The 21,001-nt window shown below is 50.1% G+C and overlaps 1 protein-coding gene across 5 annotated transcripts in view; it reads right to left on the bottom strand.

The window, feature by feature from the left end:
- KIAA1671 (KIAA1671 ortholog) overlaps positions 1-21,001 on the bottom strand; it is a 203,873-nt gene that overhangs the window by 13,012 nt on the left and 169,860 nt on the right. For 4 of the 5 annotated variants that reach the window (XM_031948805.1, XM_031948802.1, XM_031948803.1 and 1 more), the window contains one exon: positions 6,588-6,706. In XM_031948805.1, the coding sequence (XP_031804665.1) occupies positions 6,588-6,706 (119 nt within the window). Of the gene's footprint in view, positions 1-6,587; positions 6,707-15,994; positions 16,444-21,001 lie in introns of those variants that run through there. The other variant, XM_031948807.1, reaches the window with a different exon arrangement.

Below are 21,001 nucleotides of genomic sequence, written 5' to 3'. Positions count from 1 at the left end.
AGAACAGGGAATGTCAGGGGCATAAAACCAACTCTGTCAGCAGGGAAGGGCCCAGAAAGGCTTAGAACAGAAAGCCTGGATCTCCGAACTGGCGGCGACCTTGGAGACCCTGCAGGCCCTGAGATTGGTGGCAGGAGAGCGGCCCCTCCTCCCTTCTTGCCTGCCAGGTACTCCTGGGAGCGTGGGGCCCGCCCCTTCAGGAAGGGGCCCTACCTGGGCCAGGCAGCCCCACACAAAGGAGAAGGCCCTTATCAGATGAGCCCCGAGTGCAGGGAGCGGTGCAGGGAGCGGCGGCTCTCCCTGACACTCCTGACAGCTGGGGATCAGGCCTGGAGCTCCTCACATTTTCACACAGACTTGTCAGCTGGTCACCCCTGGATCTGGGGAGGAGCCCTATGGCTTCTGGGCCCCAGAAACCCTCCACAGACCCCTGCTGGCTTCTTCCTTATAAGGGCCAGCACCACGGGAGAGCTAGACACGGGAGAGCTGGACACGGGCAGCTTTCTCAAGACTTCCAGCACCGGGCGTCTCCCTCAGGACCTGGGTCCAAGTCCCACCCTGACTCCTCCTGGCTGGGAAGTGCATGATGTCCTGCACAGAGCGAGGGGACCGCTGAGACCTGGCCATGTTCCCTCAGCAAACCGTCCTCCTCGGAGCTGCCACACAAATCTCCCTCGCTCACCATCAGCATTAATAATACTATATGATAATGTAATATAATAATATGTAATATAATATAATATATAATAACAGCAGTTAGAGTTTCTATAGCATCCACTACCTGCTGAGCACTGGGGACACAAAAAGAGGCAAAAGGCAGGTCCTGTTCTCAAGGGGCTGATGGTCTAATGCGAGAGAGAACAAGCAAACAAAAACATACAAAATGAGCTCCATACGGGATGAATAGGAAATAATTAACAGAGGGAAGACCCGGGGTTTAAGAAGGGTCGGGGAAGGTTTTCTAAAGAAGGTGGGGTTTTATCTGGGAATTAAAGGCAGCCAGAAAGGTCAGTGGTCAGAACGGAGGAATTAGAGCTTCCCGGGCCTGGGGGACAGGCAGAAAAACTGCCTGGACACGAGAGATGGATGAATCAGGAGGCCACTGGATGCAAGAGTATGTGTGTATGTGTGTGTGTGTGTGGGGGGGGGGGGGGGGGGGGGGGGGGGGGGGGGGGGGGGGGGGGGGGGGGGGGGGGGGGGGCTGGGTCGTGAAGGGCTCCGAATGCCACACTGATGGCCACAGGGAGCCAGGGGAGTTTACTGAGTAGGGGGTGACCTGGTCAGACCCGAGCGGTGGCTGGAGAGGAGGGACTGGAGTGGGGAGAGACACACAGATGGCCCGGCCCTTCCTGCCGCCATTCAGGCAGGTGCCGAGGGCCCGCACCAAGGGGGGGACGGTGTCAGAGGAGAGAAGGGGCCTATGGGAGGTGCTGCAAAGGCGAGACGGACAGGCCTTCGCCACAGCTGGGATGTCGCTGTGAGAAGGAGTGAGGAATCAGGACTCCACAACTCCCGAAGTCACAGGACTGAGTCAGAACGACGACTGTCACACTGTCTATGTTGGGATTTGCACGCAGGTCTGCCTGACTACAAGCCCAGGGCCCTGTTTACAACAGGATGTTGCCCCGTCCTGAAGAAGAGGAGTCATATGGAAGCCGGTGCTCACTTAGTATTTTAAAAGACAACCTTTCTATAATCAGGGTTTCCAGAAGCGGAAGGGGCCGCCTTAGGGAGGGCTCCATGAAGGACCCTGGGTTTCGGGCCTCAGAAGGCCGGCTAAGGGAACCAGGGAGGAGAGTCCTCTCGCCAAAGAGGCACCTCTCGGGCCCCTTCGTCAGGGGCAGGGGAGGCGGTGAGGCTCACGGTGGGCAACGCCTCCTAACGAGGAGAACTGCCCCAGAGGGCCTCCTGGTGGGAGTGACTCTCCCTCCCCAGGTCTCCAGGCAGAGGGGGAGTGGCTGTTCCAGGGTAGGTTCCTGTTCTAGGTCTGGGTCCGGGCGCACGTCCTCCGAGGCTCGTCCCGACCTGGCTCTGAGAATCGAAAATATTTGATTTCACTGCAATTGCTGAACGCACTCGAGGCCAAGGGAACCATTCCGTGACCACTAGGTGGCACTAGACCACAGCAGTACTCTCAACTGGAGCTCATGCTCTGCCTCCACAGGACACCAGGGGGAGCCGTTTCCAAAGGAGACCAACCGGTAACCGCTCACTCTTACACCCCTAAGTCTGGAGCCGTAAGCCCCCCCAGGAATAACCAGGGCTCTCTCCTACCTCAGGGAGCCACAGCGGCTCCCCGTTGCCTCAAGGCTCACGCACACAATCCTTGTTTGGCATTTAAAGCTGCCTTTGGCTTCTCTGGCAGGCTCAGCCTACACACACCGGCCAAACTTGGGGCTCCTTATTCCCCCTTCTTCCACATCATAAGATCCCGGGGCAGCTGGTGGTGCAGCGGTGAGAGCCCCAGCCCCAAAGTCAGGAGGACCCGGGTTCAAATCCGGCCTCAGACACTTAAAGCTCCCTGGCTGTGTGACCCTGGGCGAGTCACTTACCCCCAATTGCCTCAGCCAAAAATAAGTAAGATAAAATCCCCAGCTTCCTTCGAGCATCAGCTTCTACAAGAAGTCTAACCCAGGGCTGCCATGTTTGCCAGTTTGCCGTATTTAATTCTCTCTGCATGCACAACTGCCCACCCTCCCAAAGCAGGCGAGCCCTTTCATCTGTCTCTGCACTTGTCTCGCCGCCCGGCACGGTGTCCGGAGGGGGTCTGGTGCTTAATAAACGTTCGATAGACTGGATTGAGTGGAGGAGGCAACCAGGAGGCTTAGCCCCTGGGCGATGGCACTGAACCACGCGTGATGTGAGGACGTTTGGTCCATTCAAACTCTGCACATCTTGATGCTCAGGGCATTTTCAGTCATGTCTTATTCTTCTTGACCCATTGAGAGTTTTCTTGACAAAGATGATGGAGTGGTTGGTTTCCCATTTCCTTCTCCTACCCATTTTACAGATGAGGAAACTGAGGCAAACTGGGTAAAGTGAGGCAAGCTTTGAACTCGGGTCCTTCCTCCCGACTCCCAGATGTCTGTATACCACATAAGGGAACCTTTCCTAACTTTTCTGGTTGTTGTTATTGAGGCAATCGGAGTTAAGTGACTTGCCCAGGGTCACACAGCTAGGAAGTGTCTGAGGCCAGATTTGAACTCGGATCCTCCTGACTTCAGGGCTGGCGCTCTATCCACTGCACCAACCAGCTGCCCCCTGGCCTAACTTTCTAGTTACACTTTCTAGTTAGTCACACCTTAGTTCAGTAACACTGATCTTCGTCAAACAGGCCATTTCCCTCCCACTCTGAGCATTTGCACTTGCTAACCCTGGGCCGGGAAGTCTCCCTTCCTGCCTCCCCTGGCCCCGTTCCAGCCTCAGCTTCTACAAGGAGCCGTGTCCCCTGTGCCGTGATCCCAGCGCCTTCCCTGGGAGGCTCGCCGTTCCTCCCATCTACCCCTTGTTTGTCTGGAGCTGGGGGAGCATGGTCGTCCCCCATTAGATGCAAGCTTCCCCCGTTAGGGACGTTCCTCTGCCTTTCTCCGTGCCCCAGCCCTTAGCACAGAGCTAACCCTCTTCATCCCTCATATTTTGGAGAGAAAGCAAGAAGTCTCTGGAGTGGTCCAGACTTGCCCGACCAGTAACAGGCAGGATCTCGGGGCTGCGGGCCAAGGCTGGGGCCTCCATGAAGGATCACAGGTTCTATACAAAACCCTACCGGGAAATCTGCACAGAGCACGGCAAGCTCACCCGCGGACAGGTTTGGTGCCCGGGGACTCTGCTATCGAGTCCTACCCATCATGCCCGGCAGCGCCAAGGGGCCAAAGGAAGCGCCGGTTTGGTGAATGAAGTGTGTGGGCTGGGCTGGAAATAGACCGAGGCTTTAAAATCCAATTTCTTCCAAGAAATCTTGGCTCGAGGCCACATGTGTAACGAGAGACCTCCAACACTCTCCTTTGGGCCTCAACAAAATTTCACCCACCCTCGTTCCAGTGCCAGAGAACCCCAGGCTTTTTTTCCTACTTTTCATTTACTGAGAGGAAAGGGGCCATAATGAGAATGACCAAGTGCTCTCCCCATGGGAGCTACAGGAGAAGCGGTCAGCTTACAATAGACATTCTCTGTTCTAAGCCCCCTCCCAGCCCTGACATCCCCTGTTCTAAGCCCCCTCCCAACTCTGACATCCCCTGTTCTAAGGCTCTTCTCAGCCCTGACATCCTGTGTTCTAAGAACCCTCCCAGCTACAACATCCCCTGTTCTAAGCCCCCTTAGCGGTCACCAATCCATAATCAATCAGATTAATTTTGGCAAGAAATGGATCAAGAGGGACCAGTCAACAGGGTCCCAGGTATCCTATCATGTTGTGTGCTTATTATTAATGGTGGGCAGCTAGGTGGTTCAACAGTGCACAAAGCAGGGGGCCTAGACTTAGGAAGACTCATTTTCCCAAGTTCTAATCCCCCTTCAGACACTTACTAGCTGCGTGACCCTAAGGCAACTCACTTCACTCTGTTGCCTCAGTTTCCTCATCTGCTAAATGAGCTGGAGAAGGAAATGGCAAACCACTCCAGTATTTCTGCCCAGAAACCCCAAATGGGGTCACGGAAAGTCAGACGCGATTGAAATGACTGAACAACAACAAATTAATAGATCTCTGTGCCCTAATTCCTATTTGTCAACTGAGACCATGCAGAGCACCTGATCCGTGAAAAACACTGTCCTGTGCCCTGAGCCCCAAAGGGGAAGCTTACATCCTAACAATCAAGATAAGACGCACAAAAATAATGGAAAAAGACGTAAGTAATGAAATAAAGTAAATAGTGGGGATGAGCAGCCAAACAGTGGAAAGAAAATACACCCTGGAAATGAGAGCCCTCCTATGTGCGACATTCTCTGTGGTTTCTCATAGTCCTGCCATCCCCTGTTCTAATCTCCCTCCCAGCCCTGACATCCCCTGTTCTAAGGCCCCTCCCAGCCCTGACATCCCCTGTTCTAAGGCCCCTCCCAGCTCTGACATTTTCTGTTCTAAACCCCCTACTCATGTTCTGTTTTAAGGCCCATCTCCCCAGCTCTGATATTCCCTGTTCTAAGCTCCCTCCCTGCCCCTGTTCTAAGGTTGTGTCTAGCTCCCTTCAGGCTCCCCTACATTTTGTGATTCCCATTCTCTCTCTCACTGGGTGACTCTTCTAAGTACAGAACTTCCACTACAGTGGCTGCTGTCCATGGTAAGCTTGGAGAGCAGAAACCGAGTCCAGCTCTGGGGGCTGCCATGTCTCATGAGTCCTTGGGGAATACTTAATGATGTCTCAAGGCCCGACCATCAGTCAGGCCTCAGCCCTAGATTTCACAGCCGGACTGAGGGTTTCTTGAAAGGCCCGATTTCCCAGCAGGCTCTGGGCCCCGTGGACCATGAGCTTCCTGCTGTTGGAAGCACATCTGGGGCCCTGCTGGAGCCATTCCTGCTGGCTATTTGAAGGAGCTGATTTCCCATGGGGACGCCCCATGACAGCAGCACTCGGTGATGGTGTTAAGGGTGACTGGCAATGCCGACAACTCACTAGAGGGGATCACTCCTCAGATCTCATTCCAGTCTATCTTTATAGGAGGAAAAAAATCCAGTCTCTAGGAGGGAGCTGGAAGTTGTGGGTGCAAAGCATGGTTATTTCTGGGCCAGTTGGCCAGTTTAGCGTATAAAGACCAGGGATCTGTTTAACTGGAGACCATCCAACCAATGAGGACCTTACATCTTTAGCACAGAGCCCGGCACATAGTAGGTGCTTAATAAATACTTGCTGATTAGTTCACTTTGTTATTGTTCAAGGATTTTTCAGTCAAGTCTGACTCTTTCTAACTAACCCCATTTAGGATTTTCTTGGCAGAGATCGTGGAGTAGTTTGCCGTTTCCTTCTCTGGCTTGTTTTACAGATGTAGAAACTGAGGTAAACTGGGTAAAATGACTTGCTCATAAAAGTTTATGGTGCTTACATGTTGTATCCTACAACAGAACAAAAGCTCCCTGTGGGGAGTGACTGGTTCAGCTTTGTTCCTGTATTTCCAGAAACTGGAACAATATCCAGCACTTAGTAGGTACTTTGTTTTCGTTTGTTATTGTCCATCCTTCGTTCTCAAAGAGGCCATGATATCAGGGAGGTGAGACTAAGACATGCAAGTGAACTGGACTGAAGTGAGGGAGGGCTGGGCAAGGGCACCTGCCTCACTTTCCCCTAAAGTTTGTGTTGAATTGAATTGAAGGGGGTTGAGAGACAGAAGTGAACAGGAAAAAATTAGATTTGGGAAGAAAAGAGAACATATCAAGGGTCTATTCTGGGCAAGGTGCTGGGCTAAGTTTTACAAATATTATGGTATTTGATGCTCACAACAAACCTGGGAAGTTGTTACAATCCCGTTTTACAGGTAAGGAAACTGAGGCAGAGAATGCCCAAAATTACAAAGTTAGCAAGTTCCCAAGGCTGGACTTGGAGAGGTTGGGTTTGAAACCTGACTCAGACCCTGTCCCGACAATGAACGTTCCGCCATCTTACCTCTCCCCGCTCTGCCGCGGGTCATTCCAGGTCCCGTATTGGCTATCGCTCTCCTGCACCAATGTGTCTGTGTCCTTGGCCTCTGGGGGCTGCCTCGCAAAACACTGTTTGAGCTGATCCTGCAACGACAAAGGGGAACAACTGACATCAAAGTGAGAAGTGATCCCAGACCCCAGGCACCTTGCGTTACGTGGCGCTGGCCAAGCTACCGAAGAACCCCTGGCCCATCGGCTCCTAGAGGTCAAGGCCGAAGTTGAGGAGAGTAATCCCAGTTGTTTTCTCTTTGGGGAGAGAGGAAAAGTCCAGGGCACCAATGGAAAAATACAATATCAAGCACAGTGTGAGTGAGCGGTAGCGTGGGCCCCTTGTCTCATGACCTTCACAGTCACTGCATCTTCACAGATGAGGGCTCCTAACCTCATAGATTTATAACTGAAAGAGATTTTAGGGGCCAGCAAGCCCAGCCCCCCCTCCACCCCCATTTTGCAGAAGAGAGGCTGTGACCTGCCTAAGGTCACACAGCCAATAAAAGTCCAAAGATGACTTTGAATATAGGTTTAAAAAACTATCACCTGGAAAATGTCAACTGCATCCAAAGAGAGAACTATGGAGATTGAACATGGATCAAAGCAGAATATTTTCACCATTCCCCACCCCCCCTTCTCATGTTTTTTTCCCCCTTCTTTCCCTTTTGGTCTGATTTTTCTTGCACAACATAATAAATATGGAAATGTTTAAAAGGCCTGCACAAATTTAACTTTTATAAGATTGCTTGCTGTGGGGAGGGGGGAGGAAAGGGAGGAGGAAAATTTGGAACACAAAGTCCTACCAAAATGAATCTTGATCGCAAGGGTTAATGTTGAAAACTATCTGCATATATTTTAAAAGTAAAAAGCTATTGTTTTTTAAATGAATGTTGATTCCCTTCAGAGGCTAATTGTACACTATTTCAAAGTCCGATTCTTTTTGTACAGCAAAATAACTGTATGGACAGATACACATATATTGTATTTAACTTCTACTTTAACATATTTAACATGTATTGGTCTACTTGCCATCTGGGGGAGGGGGTGGGGGGAAGGAGGGGAAAAGTTGCAACAAATGGTTTTGCAACTGTCAATGCTGAAAAATTACCCATGCATATAACTTGTAAATAAAAAGCTACAATAAAAAAGAAAAAAAATACAAATAAAATACAAATAAAAATACAATAAAAAATAAAAAATAAACAAAAAAAAAAATAAAATGAATGTTGAAAATTATCTTTACAGATATTTGGAAAAATAAAAAAGTATCACCAAGAGTCATGGTGGAACTGGAGTAGGTCAATCTTCTTTTTTGCAGAGAAGGAAAATGAGACCCAAGGAAGAAAATGATAGACCCAGAGTCATACAGCAAACGAATGGCAAGCTGAAAGCACTCCCTGCTTTGGCTACTGAGCATCTTTTTCATTTATTTCAAACTCTTTTAGTGGCTCCCGCCTGCTTAGAGGAGAAAGTTACAGCTCCTCACTAATAAGGAGGGTCTGAAGGTCCTCTCCAGCTGGCTTCAATGTCTCTTTCTAGTGTTATCTCCCCATATCTCCTCTTCCTAGACAGGTAGTGAGACTGCAGACGGAGTGCTGTGCTTAGAGTCAAGAAGACTCCTGGGTAAGTTATTCCAATCTCTGGGCCCTGTAAAATGGGGGTGATGGTAACATAGGCCTTATTTATGGGATGCTGTGAGGCTCAGATAGACAACATATCGAGATATGTTTATATCATCTTTTAAAAGTAAGTCATCATCATTATCACATGAAGTTTTTCTCCAGCCAAACTCAGCTTGGGACCACAGTTTTCCCAACTATAAAAAATAAGATTAGACCAAATGGGTTATGAGGTTTCTTTTTCTCTAAAGCAACAATCCCATGATTCTGGGCCTTCAAAACCAGCTTTACTATTTACTGCCTATGTAGACCTGTCACCTCTATGGGACTCAAGTTTTCTTGTCTGTAAAATGAGGGGATTGAACTACATGGTCCTTTCCAGCTCAGTTAGCTTTCTTACCCTATGACTAGAGAACATTTACTTCAAGCCTTAGCATTTTCTAAATCAAAATTTTGTTCCGAACCGTAACATAACCCAACATTCTACAGGAAGCCCAACCAATAGTGATCTCTCTCTCTGAACTCTAGTCCTGTTCTTTAGATGCACCATCCACAGGTCAGAAAGCAGGATGGCCTCCAATATGATGGATGGCCCATGTGGGGGATTTTGGGGAGGACATGGCAGAAAGTCAGAGGATGGGCAGAAATGGATGCATGGGTGAATGCAAGTAGAGATGCAGGAGGCATGTATAGAGGTATGGATAGATGAATGGATGCATGGATGGGTGCATGTAGAGTTGCATGGATGGATACGTGGCTGTGTGAATAAGTGAATGTATAGATGCATGGATGGACACATGGATAAATAGATACATGTATAGTTGCATGGATGGATTGATATGTGGGTGAATGCATGTATAATTGCATGGATGGATAGACAGATGCATGTATAGTTGCATGGATAGATAGATGGAGACATGTACAGTTGCATGGGTGGATAGATGGATACATGTATAGTTGCATGGATAGACGAATGTATGTGCAGTTGCATGGGTGGATAGACAGATGCATGTATAGTTGCATGATATATAGATGGATGCATGTATAGTTACATGGATAAATAGAAGAATGCATGTATACTTGCATGGGTGGATAGCTGGATATATAGATGAATGCATATATGAATACATATATAGATGCATATATAGATAGAAGGATGCAAGAACTGATGTATGAATGTATAGATAGATACTAGATGGATGGCCTGTGACCCATATCACTGAAGAGAACTCTCAAAGCAATGAGGTCACCGAGTACTTGAGTCCCTCATGTCTCCTGAAAAGTCTCACGCCCCGTACCAATTCATGTTATCTTTCCAGCTAGTTATTTTAACAAGCTCTTTGAAAAGGCAGGGCATGTCTCCTACAGCTCTTCCCCCAGAGTGCTTTTCTCAATCTGGATGACAAATAGAAGCTTGACAAATAATATTTTGAGGTCAGAGACCGTCTTTGCTTTTGGCTTTTATATCCCCAATGCTTAGCCTGATATCTGGCACAAAGAAAGCAGTTAATAAATACGATTTCACTCATTCATTCATTCTCCCCCTGTGATTCTTCCTCCTCTCAAAAATTTTAAAATACAGCAGCCTGGACACAGTTCAGCCCTTCCAGGAAACAGACCCTGTTCTGCCCCTTTGCCGAATCCATTTCTATTTGGAGAAACTGCCGTCCACCCATGTGTTTGCATCACCAATGAAGTCAACATCGGTCCAGCTGATGCAGGGAACACAGTGACCTCAGCTCCCCGGGGAGTCGGACAAGCTCGCTTTCACCTGGATCTCCTCATTTGGGTCAGCCCCCATCCCTCCCATCCATCTCTAATTAACCAGCCCAATGCTGCAATGCAGAAAGCACGCCTGCTCGTACCCAGCAGTCTCTGTTCTAGGAACTTTGTTATCCTTGGAAAATTAACATTCTCTTCTCACTTCACATGGTTCCCCTCCGAGGTCTCCATTTCTATCCGAGCCAACAGCTAGTTCTACCTGCACAGAATTCATCTCGTCCCTACCTGGTTTTGCCCAGGCTGGGCCCCTCACCTGGGGAGCCCTCCCTCCTCACCTCCTCCTCCATCCCCAGTTGAGGCGAGACCCTCACAGACTCCTCTGTCTCCTTGACATTAATCATTTCACTGATACTTACTCTACTTATATACACAATGTATTTTACTTTGATAGAAAGTAAACTCCTCGAAGACACAGAATGTTTCATTGTTATTCTTCTGCCCCCAATGTTAACCCCTTGTAAATGTTTATGGACTTGAATGTAACAGACTCAGGGACCCAGATACATGGTAATAGAGAGCTCTTGGCAGAATGTTACCAATAATAACTCAAGAATGGGAGAACCCGGTGATCAGGGCCACTATAAACGAAGAACATCCTGGTTCTGACCCAAAGTAACTGTGTGACATTGGACAAGTCACATGATGCCTGAATATCCGTTTCTTTATTTATATAGAGGAGGAAGAGAGAAGGGGAGGGGGAAGATGAAATGAGAGGGGAAGAGAAAGAAAAGGATTGGAAGGAAGGAAGAAGGGAGAGAGAAAAGAGAAGGAGAGATGGAATAATGAGGGACAAGGAAAAAGGGGGAGAAGAAGAGAAAGGAAGAGAAAGCAGAGAATGCTGATTAGAGAACTGAACTTGGAGCCAGAATCCTTGTGTCTGGTGCTTACTACCTTGTGACTCCAGGTTAGTCATCAAACACTCCTGAGCCTCAGTTTCCCCATCTTCACAGGCTCACAGAACTGAGCTGGAGAGGACTATTGACATCATTTTATAAAGGCTCAGAGGCCCAGAAGTCAAGGGACCAAGGCCACACTGGTAGTAAGTGATGGCGCCAAGATGCAGCTCAAGGTTCTGGCTTCGAATCCCCGGCTTTCTTTTCCCTACTCAAGTAGCTCAGCTGCTGCCTCCCAGGCAGCTAGGGAGGGGCGGTCCCCCATGTTCTCACAGGGCTGTGATGGAGAAAGGGCCTTCAAGGCCTCTGGCGAGCTCCTGGAGAGGTCTCCCACCCCAAGACCAGGTAATATATGCTCCCTCCATGGTTAAGCCCACTTCCTCTCTCCTGGTATCAGGGCAGCAAAGCAGAACTATTTATCCAAAAAGACCTTTTCCTTTGCTTCCCTCAATGAACCTCCTACCGATCTCCCCATTGGTTCAATGTTTGGCCATCTTTCAATCAGGTCTGACTCTCTGGGACCCCATTAGGGGTTTTCCTGGCAAAGATGTTGGGATAGTTTCCTTCACCAGATCATTTTACAAATAAGTAAACTGAGGCACACAAGGTTCAGTGACTTGCTCGGGGTCACACAGCTAGGAAGTGTCTGAGGATGGATTTGAACTCATGAAGATGAGTCAGCCTGACTCAAGGCCTGGGGCTCTGTGCCCCATGGGCATCCTCTAGCTGCCCATCCCCTCTCCTAACCCAACTGCTCCATAGGACCAAGAGTCCAGGTCTAGATGCCTCTTAGAGATCTTGAATGTGCTTATACCGACGTCTCTGTTGACAGGCTGTATTCCCCCAGCCCCAAAGGAAAGGTAAGCTCCTCGAGGGTGGCTCTCTTAATTCTTGTCTGGACCCGAAGGGCCTGGTGCAGAGCAGGAAACTCCCAGATGTTTGCTGAATTCACCATAAATATTCTTACCACAACACAGTGAAATGGGCTCTCTAAGACCCTCAGCTGTGGAAAGTTTCTTACAGCACAGCTGACACTTCGTTTAAACCAAACCCTGCATATTCCAGACGGGGAGGCGAGGTCACACCGGGAGAGAACAGCAGAGCCCCTAGAGGCCAACTAAGGCCTCCTGCCCCACCAAGCTTCCACCCTCCAGGTGGCCCACTCTGGACGTACTTCCACTGGGCATTACCCAGAGTTTCAGACCCCCCAGATGCCAACGAAGGCCTCCTATCCCTCCGCCAAGCTTCCACCCACCACATGGCCCAGCCTGGGCACTGCCCAGCATTTCAGACCCCCAGATGCCAACCAGAGGGCTCCTGCCACTCCGCCAAGCTTCCACCCTCCACATGGCCCACTCTGGATGTACTTCCACTGGGCATCATCCAGAGTTTAGCCACAACTTGTGGAAATCATCCAGGGGAATGTCAGTCAAATACATTAAGGGCATATTGAGTTGCCACCCTGCTGGGCCCCTATTCCCCATGGGCCTGAGTCATCCTTTGAGAAGAACACTCAGCTTAAAGGGGATGGATCGAGTGCAGACATGTTGGCTCCTCTGGGGATTCATTACCCCAAATGACAGAAATAAACATTCACAGCTTTTCATGAGAGGTGGGGCTGGGCTGCATGTTGTCTTCCTGAAGGGAGCTCTCCGGGAGGGAGAAAGCTTTGCTAAAAGCAGTATGGGCCGACTTCTCGCTCCTGGCTGGCAAATGTGCCGCCAAACGTAGTCCCTGGGGGGAGTGTTGGGACGGGCAGGCGGTTGACAGCCTTCTCAGGGAGTGCCAGCCCAAGGGTCCGAGTGCCAAGCCTCTGGAGGGCTGAGTTCTCTCAGCCATCCCGTGTTCTAAGCCTCCTCTTAGCCCTGACACCCCCTATTCTAAGGTCCCTCCCAGCCCTGACATCCCCTGTTCTAAGCCCCCTTCCCAGCCTGACACCCCCTGTTTTAAGGCCCCTCCTAGCTCTGCCATCCCCTGTTCTAAGCCCCCTTCCCAGCCTGACATCCCCTGTTCTAAGCCCCCTCCCAACTCTGCCATCCTCTGCTCTAACAGCCCTCTCTGGCCTGATTATGCTACAATCTAAGATTCCCTTATACCTAGATCTGGTATCCTATGCCTCAGAGGCTCATGGGGTTCTAAAACCTTAGGTTCCAGTGTTCCCTTCTTCTCTGACCCATAAGCAACAACCTGGAGCTTTAGAAGATCAAAAAATTACCTCCAAGTCATGGCACAAAATACCAACAAGAGGGTGGGAAGGAATTTGGAGGGGGCTTGACCTTTGTGTCCCTGAGCTGCCCCTCACACCCCAGCAACGTCACGTAATTTAATAACAAGACCAAACACGGTGTTTCTTTCTCAGTGACATCCTTCTAACCTCCCAAAGGCGCTCACGGAAGCACTGCTTGCAGCTGCAGCAAGCTCCTGTAGAAGCCCAACACGGCCCAGCATCCCCGGGCCCCTCTTGGTGTTTAGCAAGAGAGCTGATGGGGGCCCAAAAGGGAGGTGACACAAACTCCCCAAGTTCTACTGGGCCGAGCAAGAATCAGCACAAGGAGAACACTCTAGCTCTTTTGTCTGTAGAACAATCTGCCCACATCTCTCCAGCTCTCTCTGCCCTCTGGGTCAGACCCAGTTCAGGCAAAGTCTTGCCAGAATATTTGCCAAAGATTCAATGAATTTTAAAACTAAAATGAAATCTCAGAACTGGGAGAGGTCTTAGAACAGGGGATATCAGGGCTGGGAGGGGCCTTAGAACCGGGGATGTCAGAGCTGGGAAGAGGCCTTAGAACCAGGGATGTCAGAGCTGGGAAGAGGCCTTAGAACCGGGGATGTCAGGGCTGGGAGGGAGCTTAGAACAGGGAATGTCAGGGCTGGGAGGGGGCTTAGAAAGGGAATGTCAGAGGAAACTTGTCACATGGAAGGTAGATGTGGGAAAGGCCCCTCGGGATCAAGTTATTCCAAGCCACTCCTTTTCTAGCTAAGGGAGCTGCTGCAGAAGAGCACAAATGTGGGCCGTGCAGTGACCCAGAGAGTGTCCGGCTTTAGTCATTACGTGTGTCATTGATTTCAATTTGGAAAAATGACACACCAGCCCAGCAGAAGCGAGAATCTGATCTAGGGGCCCAATTTAGGCTGTCTCTGCCCTAAGTGCCCGCCCCCTCCCACCTTTATTTTTAGAAGGGCAAATCCCCGCTCCGGAGGAGTCAGATTTCCGCCCTGGCCCCAGTCACATACTAAGAATACCCAAATCAGCAGGTCCTAATAAAAGCCCCTCTGGGAGTGGTCCACTTGGAAGGGCCGGGCTCTGGCCACTTGCCTCTCCTCCCCCTCTGCTGTCCTCTACACGTCCACCCCCGACACGTCCACAGCACCCGGGGGCCACGGCTCTGTCCTCCTTGCCCACGGCCAAGGAAGAGACTTCAAAAGCAAAGTCCAGCCAATCAACAGCCACGGAGCATCCGTGGGCCTGGTTAGCCCCGATGGGGCCAATAGGCAGTGGGGGGTACAAGACACAGATCTCACCCCAAAAGACTGTAGGATCCTATGATCACAGGTGCGTCAAATCTAAAGGGAGAAGGGAGGTTAGGGAGATCATTCAATCCCCTTTTTCACAACTGGGGAAACTGAGGCACATGGAAGACAGAATCACAGAACTTGGGCAACGGATGGCTCCCGGTACAGAGTCAAGATGTAACCCCCTTCACACCCTGAGACCTGAAGTCTTCCCCATAGCCTCCTCCCTTCCCTCCACCTGTCCAAGTGCTACCATTCATTTTCATTAAATGGCTCTGACTATTTGACTCTCCTGCTCTCTTCCTCCCACTGCCTCAAGGATCAGATACTGGATGGCTCCTCTGCCAGCCCGACCTGGCCCCAACAGCCTCACTGGTAATAACTCCCTCCCACACTCCTCAGAGGAACACCACAGGCTGGATTCTCTCCTCGTGTATCTCCCGCCTCTGCCCTTAGTCTCCCTCCCTGGGCCCGGAACGACCCTGGGCAATCGCCCCAACAAAATAAATGAATGAACGAATGCCCACGGTTTAGTTTTAGAGGGTAGTTAGTTAGAGATTCATTTTGAAACAGCTCCTCTCTGCCAGTCCCAGGCTGGGCTTGATGGTCTCCGCCAACTCTGGAACTGAATCAGCTTCGTTCCTCTGGACCCAAAGTTACTGACTAAGAAATACAGGAGACAAGATGCTGAACTTGGAAAGTCAAACTCCACCTCTGCCCCAGACACTCACTGTCTATAGAACTCTGAGCAAGCCCTAAGCCATTTTCCTCAGTTTCCCTGTCTGGAAAAATGAGGATAATAACAGTTCCTAAGTCTCAGAGTTTTACAAATCAAATGAGATGTTATTTAGAAATCATTTTGCAAATCTTAAACCCCTGTGGAAACGCCATCGACGAATTCAGGTCCCCGACTCCAAGGGCAAAAAACCGCTTTCTAACCCTGAGATCTGAGCAAACTTCCCGTTCCTGGTACAGCTCAACTCCTCTCATCAATCATCACTCTGGGAGCTAAGGGAATTTAGGAGAACTAATTATGTGACTCATCAGTGATAAGGTCCGGCTTCCTGAAAAGGAGAGGCTTACTCCTTCCCTACAGAGCCAGCTGGCAAATGAAACCAGACACCAAAGGTTGGGGGGGAAGGGGAGAAGTGAGATGGGTGGGGGGAAGGGGAGAAGTGAGATGGGTGGGGGGAAGGGGAGAAGTGAGATGGGTGGGGGGAAGGGGAGAAGAGAGACGGGAGGGGATGTTCAAACTGGAGGAGGATCTCGGAGCTCCCCGAGCTTGACCCCTTCATTTACTAGATGAGCAACTGTCCAGAAGTATCGGGACTAGGTCTGTATCTCAAAGACATGGGGGAAAAGGAAAAGAATCTAAATATACCAAAAAATTACAGCAGCTCTTTTTGCGATGGGAAAGAATTGGAAACGAAGGGGACGCCCATCAATAGGGAGAATGGCTGAACAAGTCATGGCACATGAGTGCAATGAAACACCATTGTATGTGCGATGAGAAATGACAAGCAGGATGCTTTCAGAAAAACTTGGGACGATTTATATGAACCAAGTAAAGGGAGTAGAACCAGAACAATTTATTTAGTAACAATCATACTGGAAAGATAATAGGCCATGAAAGACTCATCAACAAAATGACCCATTCCAAAGGATTCATGATGAAACGTTATCAACTTATAGAATGATACTTTCTTTTCTTTCCTTCCTTCTCTTTTTCCTTTCTTCTCTTTCTTTTCTTCCTTCTCTTTTTCTTTCCTTCCTTCTCTTTCTTTCCTTTCTTTCCTTCCCTTTCTTTCTTTTCTTCTTTCTTTCCTTCCCTTTCTTTCTTTCCTTCTTTCTTTCCTTCCTTCCCTTCCTTCTCTTTCTTTCCCTCTTTCTCTTTCTTCTTTCCTTCTCTCTCGTTTTAGAACATGACTAATACAGAGATTTGTTTTGCATTACTCTACATATTTGCAATGAATTTTATTTTTCTTGCCTTTTCAATGGGTGGGAGAGAAGCAGAAGGACGAAACTGAAAAAAAAAAAAAAAAAAAAAGGTTAAACTGAATTTTTAAGGAAAGAAAGAGAGACCATAAATAAGCAACAATGAAGGAACAGCTCTGCCCCTGGAACTTCCATGGGCCATGAGATGTTAGTTAAGATGTGGTTTTCTAAGTCACTATGAGCCTGCAGGGATCCTTATGTTCTATTTAGGGGTCCCTGTTTCTAGTGGACTTTGATCCAATGGCCTAAATGTTACTGAATGAGGCCTGGGATGGACACCTGGGTACCCCAGAGCCGGATTGGAGCCTTTCTTCAACCCTCTAAGAACTTTTTAGGAAAAAGTCAAAGGGTCACGGCCTCAGCTGGGGTGTTCTTGTGTTCATTCTAGAACAGGGGATGTCAGGGCTGGGAGGGGCCTTAGAACAGGGGATGTCAGAGCTGGGAGGGGGCCTTAGAACAGGGAGTGTCAGGGCTGGATGGGAATAACTTTAGGATGACACACTCGCAGCACTACAGAATTAGAGGGGACACTATCCTGTCCACACTTCACCCCACTGCAGACCTCTCCCCTCCAACTCCCCACCACGCAGCCGTGGGAGACCTTTACCGAGGTCCTCCCTTGGGTTCTAGCTCACTAACCGTGAGCCACCAGACTTCCCACTGTCACCTGACCAAACAGGAGATGAAGCCGGAGAAACTCCTGTGCAGGATTTGAAAAATACAAGCCCTGAAAGGCCATTTTTCCTCCTCGATTCCTTATCCACTTTCCGTTATTATTTCACAAGGAAAAAAATTCTCCCTGCGCCAGCCCACTGCCATATGGCGTGCGGATCCCGATATGGAACAGAGTGGTGGGCTGCTGAAAGGAAAGAAGCCTCATGGCGGTTTGCCGGCTCTGGGAGCCCCCCCCTCGCACCCAGCTCCTTGGAGGCAGAGGCAGCCAGGAGCTCTGCAGAGGGAGGGCCCGCAGAAGCCTTGTGCTCTTGCCTGGAACGGCCGGAGGGAGGGGACACAGAGAGATGCTAACCCAGCTAGTGAGACCTTCAGTGAGACCGTTGCAGGGAAGCAACGGGTCACTGGGGAGAGGCCGTTGCCGGCCAGGATCAGCCACTAAGGCCCAGAGAAGGCAGGGTACTAAGTGTCTGTTCCTGGGCGATCCCACGTGGTTCAAAGGTTCGCCGGCGGGCTGAAGCTAAAACCAACCGCAGTCTCCCAGATTGCCCTTGGCAGCCCTGGGTAGTGACTGAGGACAGAACAGAGGTCTCCCCACTTGGGAGCACAGAGCAAGGCCCCCAGGAAGGAGAAGCGAACCACGGGCACATGGCAGGATTTCACCCAAATCCCAGAGGCGGCCGGGTGGCCCGTGGCCTGGGACCATCCTCACCAAGGGAAGGGGGCAAGTTGTCCTCCCAAATCAAGCCCTGACGTACTCTCCTTTGCAACTTCTCCTCGCTTCAAGTTCTAAGAGCTTATTTGGTGTGGATTCATGGAACCTAAGAGCTGGATGAACCTGGAACACAGAATGTCAGTTAGAAGGGGTATGAGAATAGTATCAGAACTGGGCGGGCATTAGAACAGAGGATGGTAAGTTTAGGAAAGAGCTTAGAACAAGGGATATCAGTTCTAGAAGGGAGCTTACAACAGGGAATGTCAGCGCTGGGAGGTCTTAGAGATCATCCAGTTCAACTTTCTTATTTTAAAGACAAGGTGACAAGACTTAACTTGCTAGAGCTCAGACAGCAAAGCAGCTGCGGACTCCCGTTTAGAGCGGGGCTCCGCCAGCCCCCTCGACAATCGGCCACAGCTCAGCATTTCCCTGCCGTGGGCCAGTCACTGAGAGGCGTCTCAGGCTCTGTCCCTCTGCGGCACTGACGGAAATGAAGATCACTAATAAAACTGGGCAGGGGCATCGGGAGCCCCAGGGTCCCGGGAAAAGGGCGGCCGCCTCCGCTTGAGCGGCTGTTTCCGAGGCCGGGAAAGCCACCGAGGCAGCATTTTTAATTCTCCCTCTTAACTATTTTTAGCTTGTTGACAAAGTACTGATCACAGCCGGCTTAATTAGCTGATGAGGCCGCTGGCTCCTGCCCTGGACTGTGCTGGAACTGCAGGTACAGCACCTGCTCCCAAGCAGGGCACACGCCTGGAAGGGACCCAGGCAACCATGCAGGACAACCCCAGCACAGTTGGGGAAACTGAGGGTACATGGGCTCTGAGACCCCGAGTCAGAAGATTCTTCAGAGGTCACCCAGCCTTGTGGTACCTAGGAGGGCGCCCGAGCCTCAGAAAAGCTTCATGGGACCACAGAGCTCAAGCTGGGAGGGACCTAAAAGGCAACTTCACCCAATTCCCTCCTTGTACAGGAGAAGAAAGTGAAAATTAGGGACATCCAGTCAATTGGCCACGGTCAAACAAAATCATTGGTCTAGAGGTGGGATATTAGAGATCAATTAGTGCAACTTCCTCATTTTTACAGATAAGGAAACTGAGTCTGAGAGAGCTAAGGTCTTGTTCAGCTACTTCAGCCACGTTTGTTTCTCCATGACCCTATTTGGGATTTTCTTGGCAGAGATACTGGAGAGGTTTGCCATTTCCTTCTCCAGCTCATTTTCCAGAGAGGAAACTGAGGCAGACAGGGTGAAGTGACTTGGCCAGGGACAGACAGCTAAAGTGCCTGAGTCCCTGCATTCTATTTACTATATCACTTAGCTGCTCATCCAGCACATAGTAGGTGAGTTTTTTTTTTTTTTTGGCTGAGGCAGTTGGGGTTAAGTGACTTGCCCAGGGTCACATAGTCAGGATGTATTTAAGTGTCTGAGGCCAGATTTGAACTCAGGGCCTCCTGACTTCAGGGCTGGTATTCCATGCACTGCACCACCTGCTGCCCCAGTAGGTGTCTAATTCCTGCAGACATCCCTGCCCTCATCCTTTTTCTTTGGGGGCCTCAAGCAGAGCCAGGCCACGACTCAGCTGTGGGCTGGAGGAAATGGCCCCGAGGTCTCTTGGATGCTGTGATTGGGCCCCACTCTGAAAGCCTTACGTCCCACATGAACGCAAGTTGTTATTATTTCAGCTCCATTTATCAATGCAACAAGGTCACTTTACTTGGATACAGAACGTTTCTGTAGGAAGCTTTCAGCCCCTGGGTCAGCCTTTCTTTCTGAGCTTAAAAAAAAGTCCCCACGCTCTGTTGTAATTTCATTTCGGCTCAGTGGCGATCGGGCTGACAGCAGAAAACAGACTCACGGGGCTCTTCCTGCTGCCAGCCAAGGATCTAAGAGCCCACGTACATGCCGTCGGGCACTTCTGCCCTGTCCCGGGGAGGGGGTTCTGATTTGCTCGAGCAGTGGATGGAGGCAGGCAAGCTGGGGTCAAAGGTCGGGGTGCAGGTCAGTCACGGCACGGACAGGAAGCCACAGTCTGCACCCTGAGTGGACAGGATGAAATGGGGCAGGTCAGTGGCCTGGAAGGGGAGGGGTCTGGTGGTGAACTGGGATAGGGGAAAGAGAGAAATCAACGGAACCAGAAAATCAAATGTGCTCCCAGGATGCCTCAAGAGAGGGGAGAAAGTCCAGAAGCGAGTACTGGGTCCTCTACTCTCTTTAAAAGTCTTTAAAAGGTCCTGGCCCCAGCTCAGGAGGGTCACTGGAAAGGGACAGAGCATCCGTGAGCTGGCGACCAAGCCGGGGAAGGCTCTGGGCGAGATACGAGAGAGCCTTCGTGGGCCTGGGGGGTTCGCTTTGTTCAGCCTGGCCCCGGGAGGCCATGGAGGAATGGGTGGGTGGTACTCATTAAGCCTGATGTCGGGAAAGATTTCTAAAAACTAAATGGGCCCAAAAGAGAAACGTGCTGCTTTTGGGATGAAGGGATTCCTCCTCTTGGGGGTCTTGGTTCTAGGGAAGCCTGATGTTACAAGGGAGGATTCCCTTAATGCAGAGTCATTTCCTTCTATCAAATTCTAGGTTTCACTCCATTGTCTTGAGAGATGGCTGGAACGCCGGATCCCCTTTTTACCTTCGGCAGCCTGGGCTTCTCTAACCCATCAGCTCTCTGTGGTAGGTGCACTTGACCTCAGTCTATAGGTCAACAACAGATCTTTTTTTTCACCTTTGGAGGCCTAGGGCTTCTCCAAGTCATCAGACCTTTGTGATACATTTACTTGTCCTCAGTCTATTGGTCAACACTGGATCCCCCTTTTACCTCCAGTGGCCCAGGGTTCTCCAACCCATCAGACCTTTGTGGTAGGTTTACTTGACCTCAGTCTATTGGTCAACGATGGATCCCCTTTTTGCCTTCGGCAGCTCAGATCTTATCTCTAATGCAAGAGACCTTTGTGAGACAGAGCAGGACCCCAGCCCTGCTTCTAGCAGGACTCCATTCTCCTCCCATCAGAAAGATAAGAGTGCTTTCAGATCCAGCAAGAAAGGAATATTTCATTCCCTCCATAATCCTCCAAGAGAGTCTAAGGGAGAAAGTTTCATCCATCAGGAAAACTCAAGTCGGCTTCCTGGAGGAGGTGGTTATCCGATGGAGGGCTACGAAAGAGGGCAGAGGGGCTCCTGGCCCACCACAAAACCTGAGCAGATGCT

Source organism: Sarcophilus harrisii, chromosome 1, assembly GCF_902635505.1.
Source record: "Sarcophilus harrisii chromosome 1, mSarHar1.11, whole genome shotgun sequence".
NCBI lineage: Eukaryota > Metazoa > Chordata > Mammalia > Dasyuromorphia > Dasyuridae > Sarcophilus > Sarcophilus harrisii.
The sequence above is the reverse complement of the archived record's forward strand: the minus strand, read 5'-3'. Positions and strand labels throughout refer to the sequence as shown.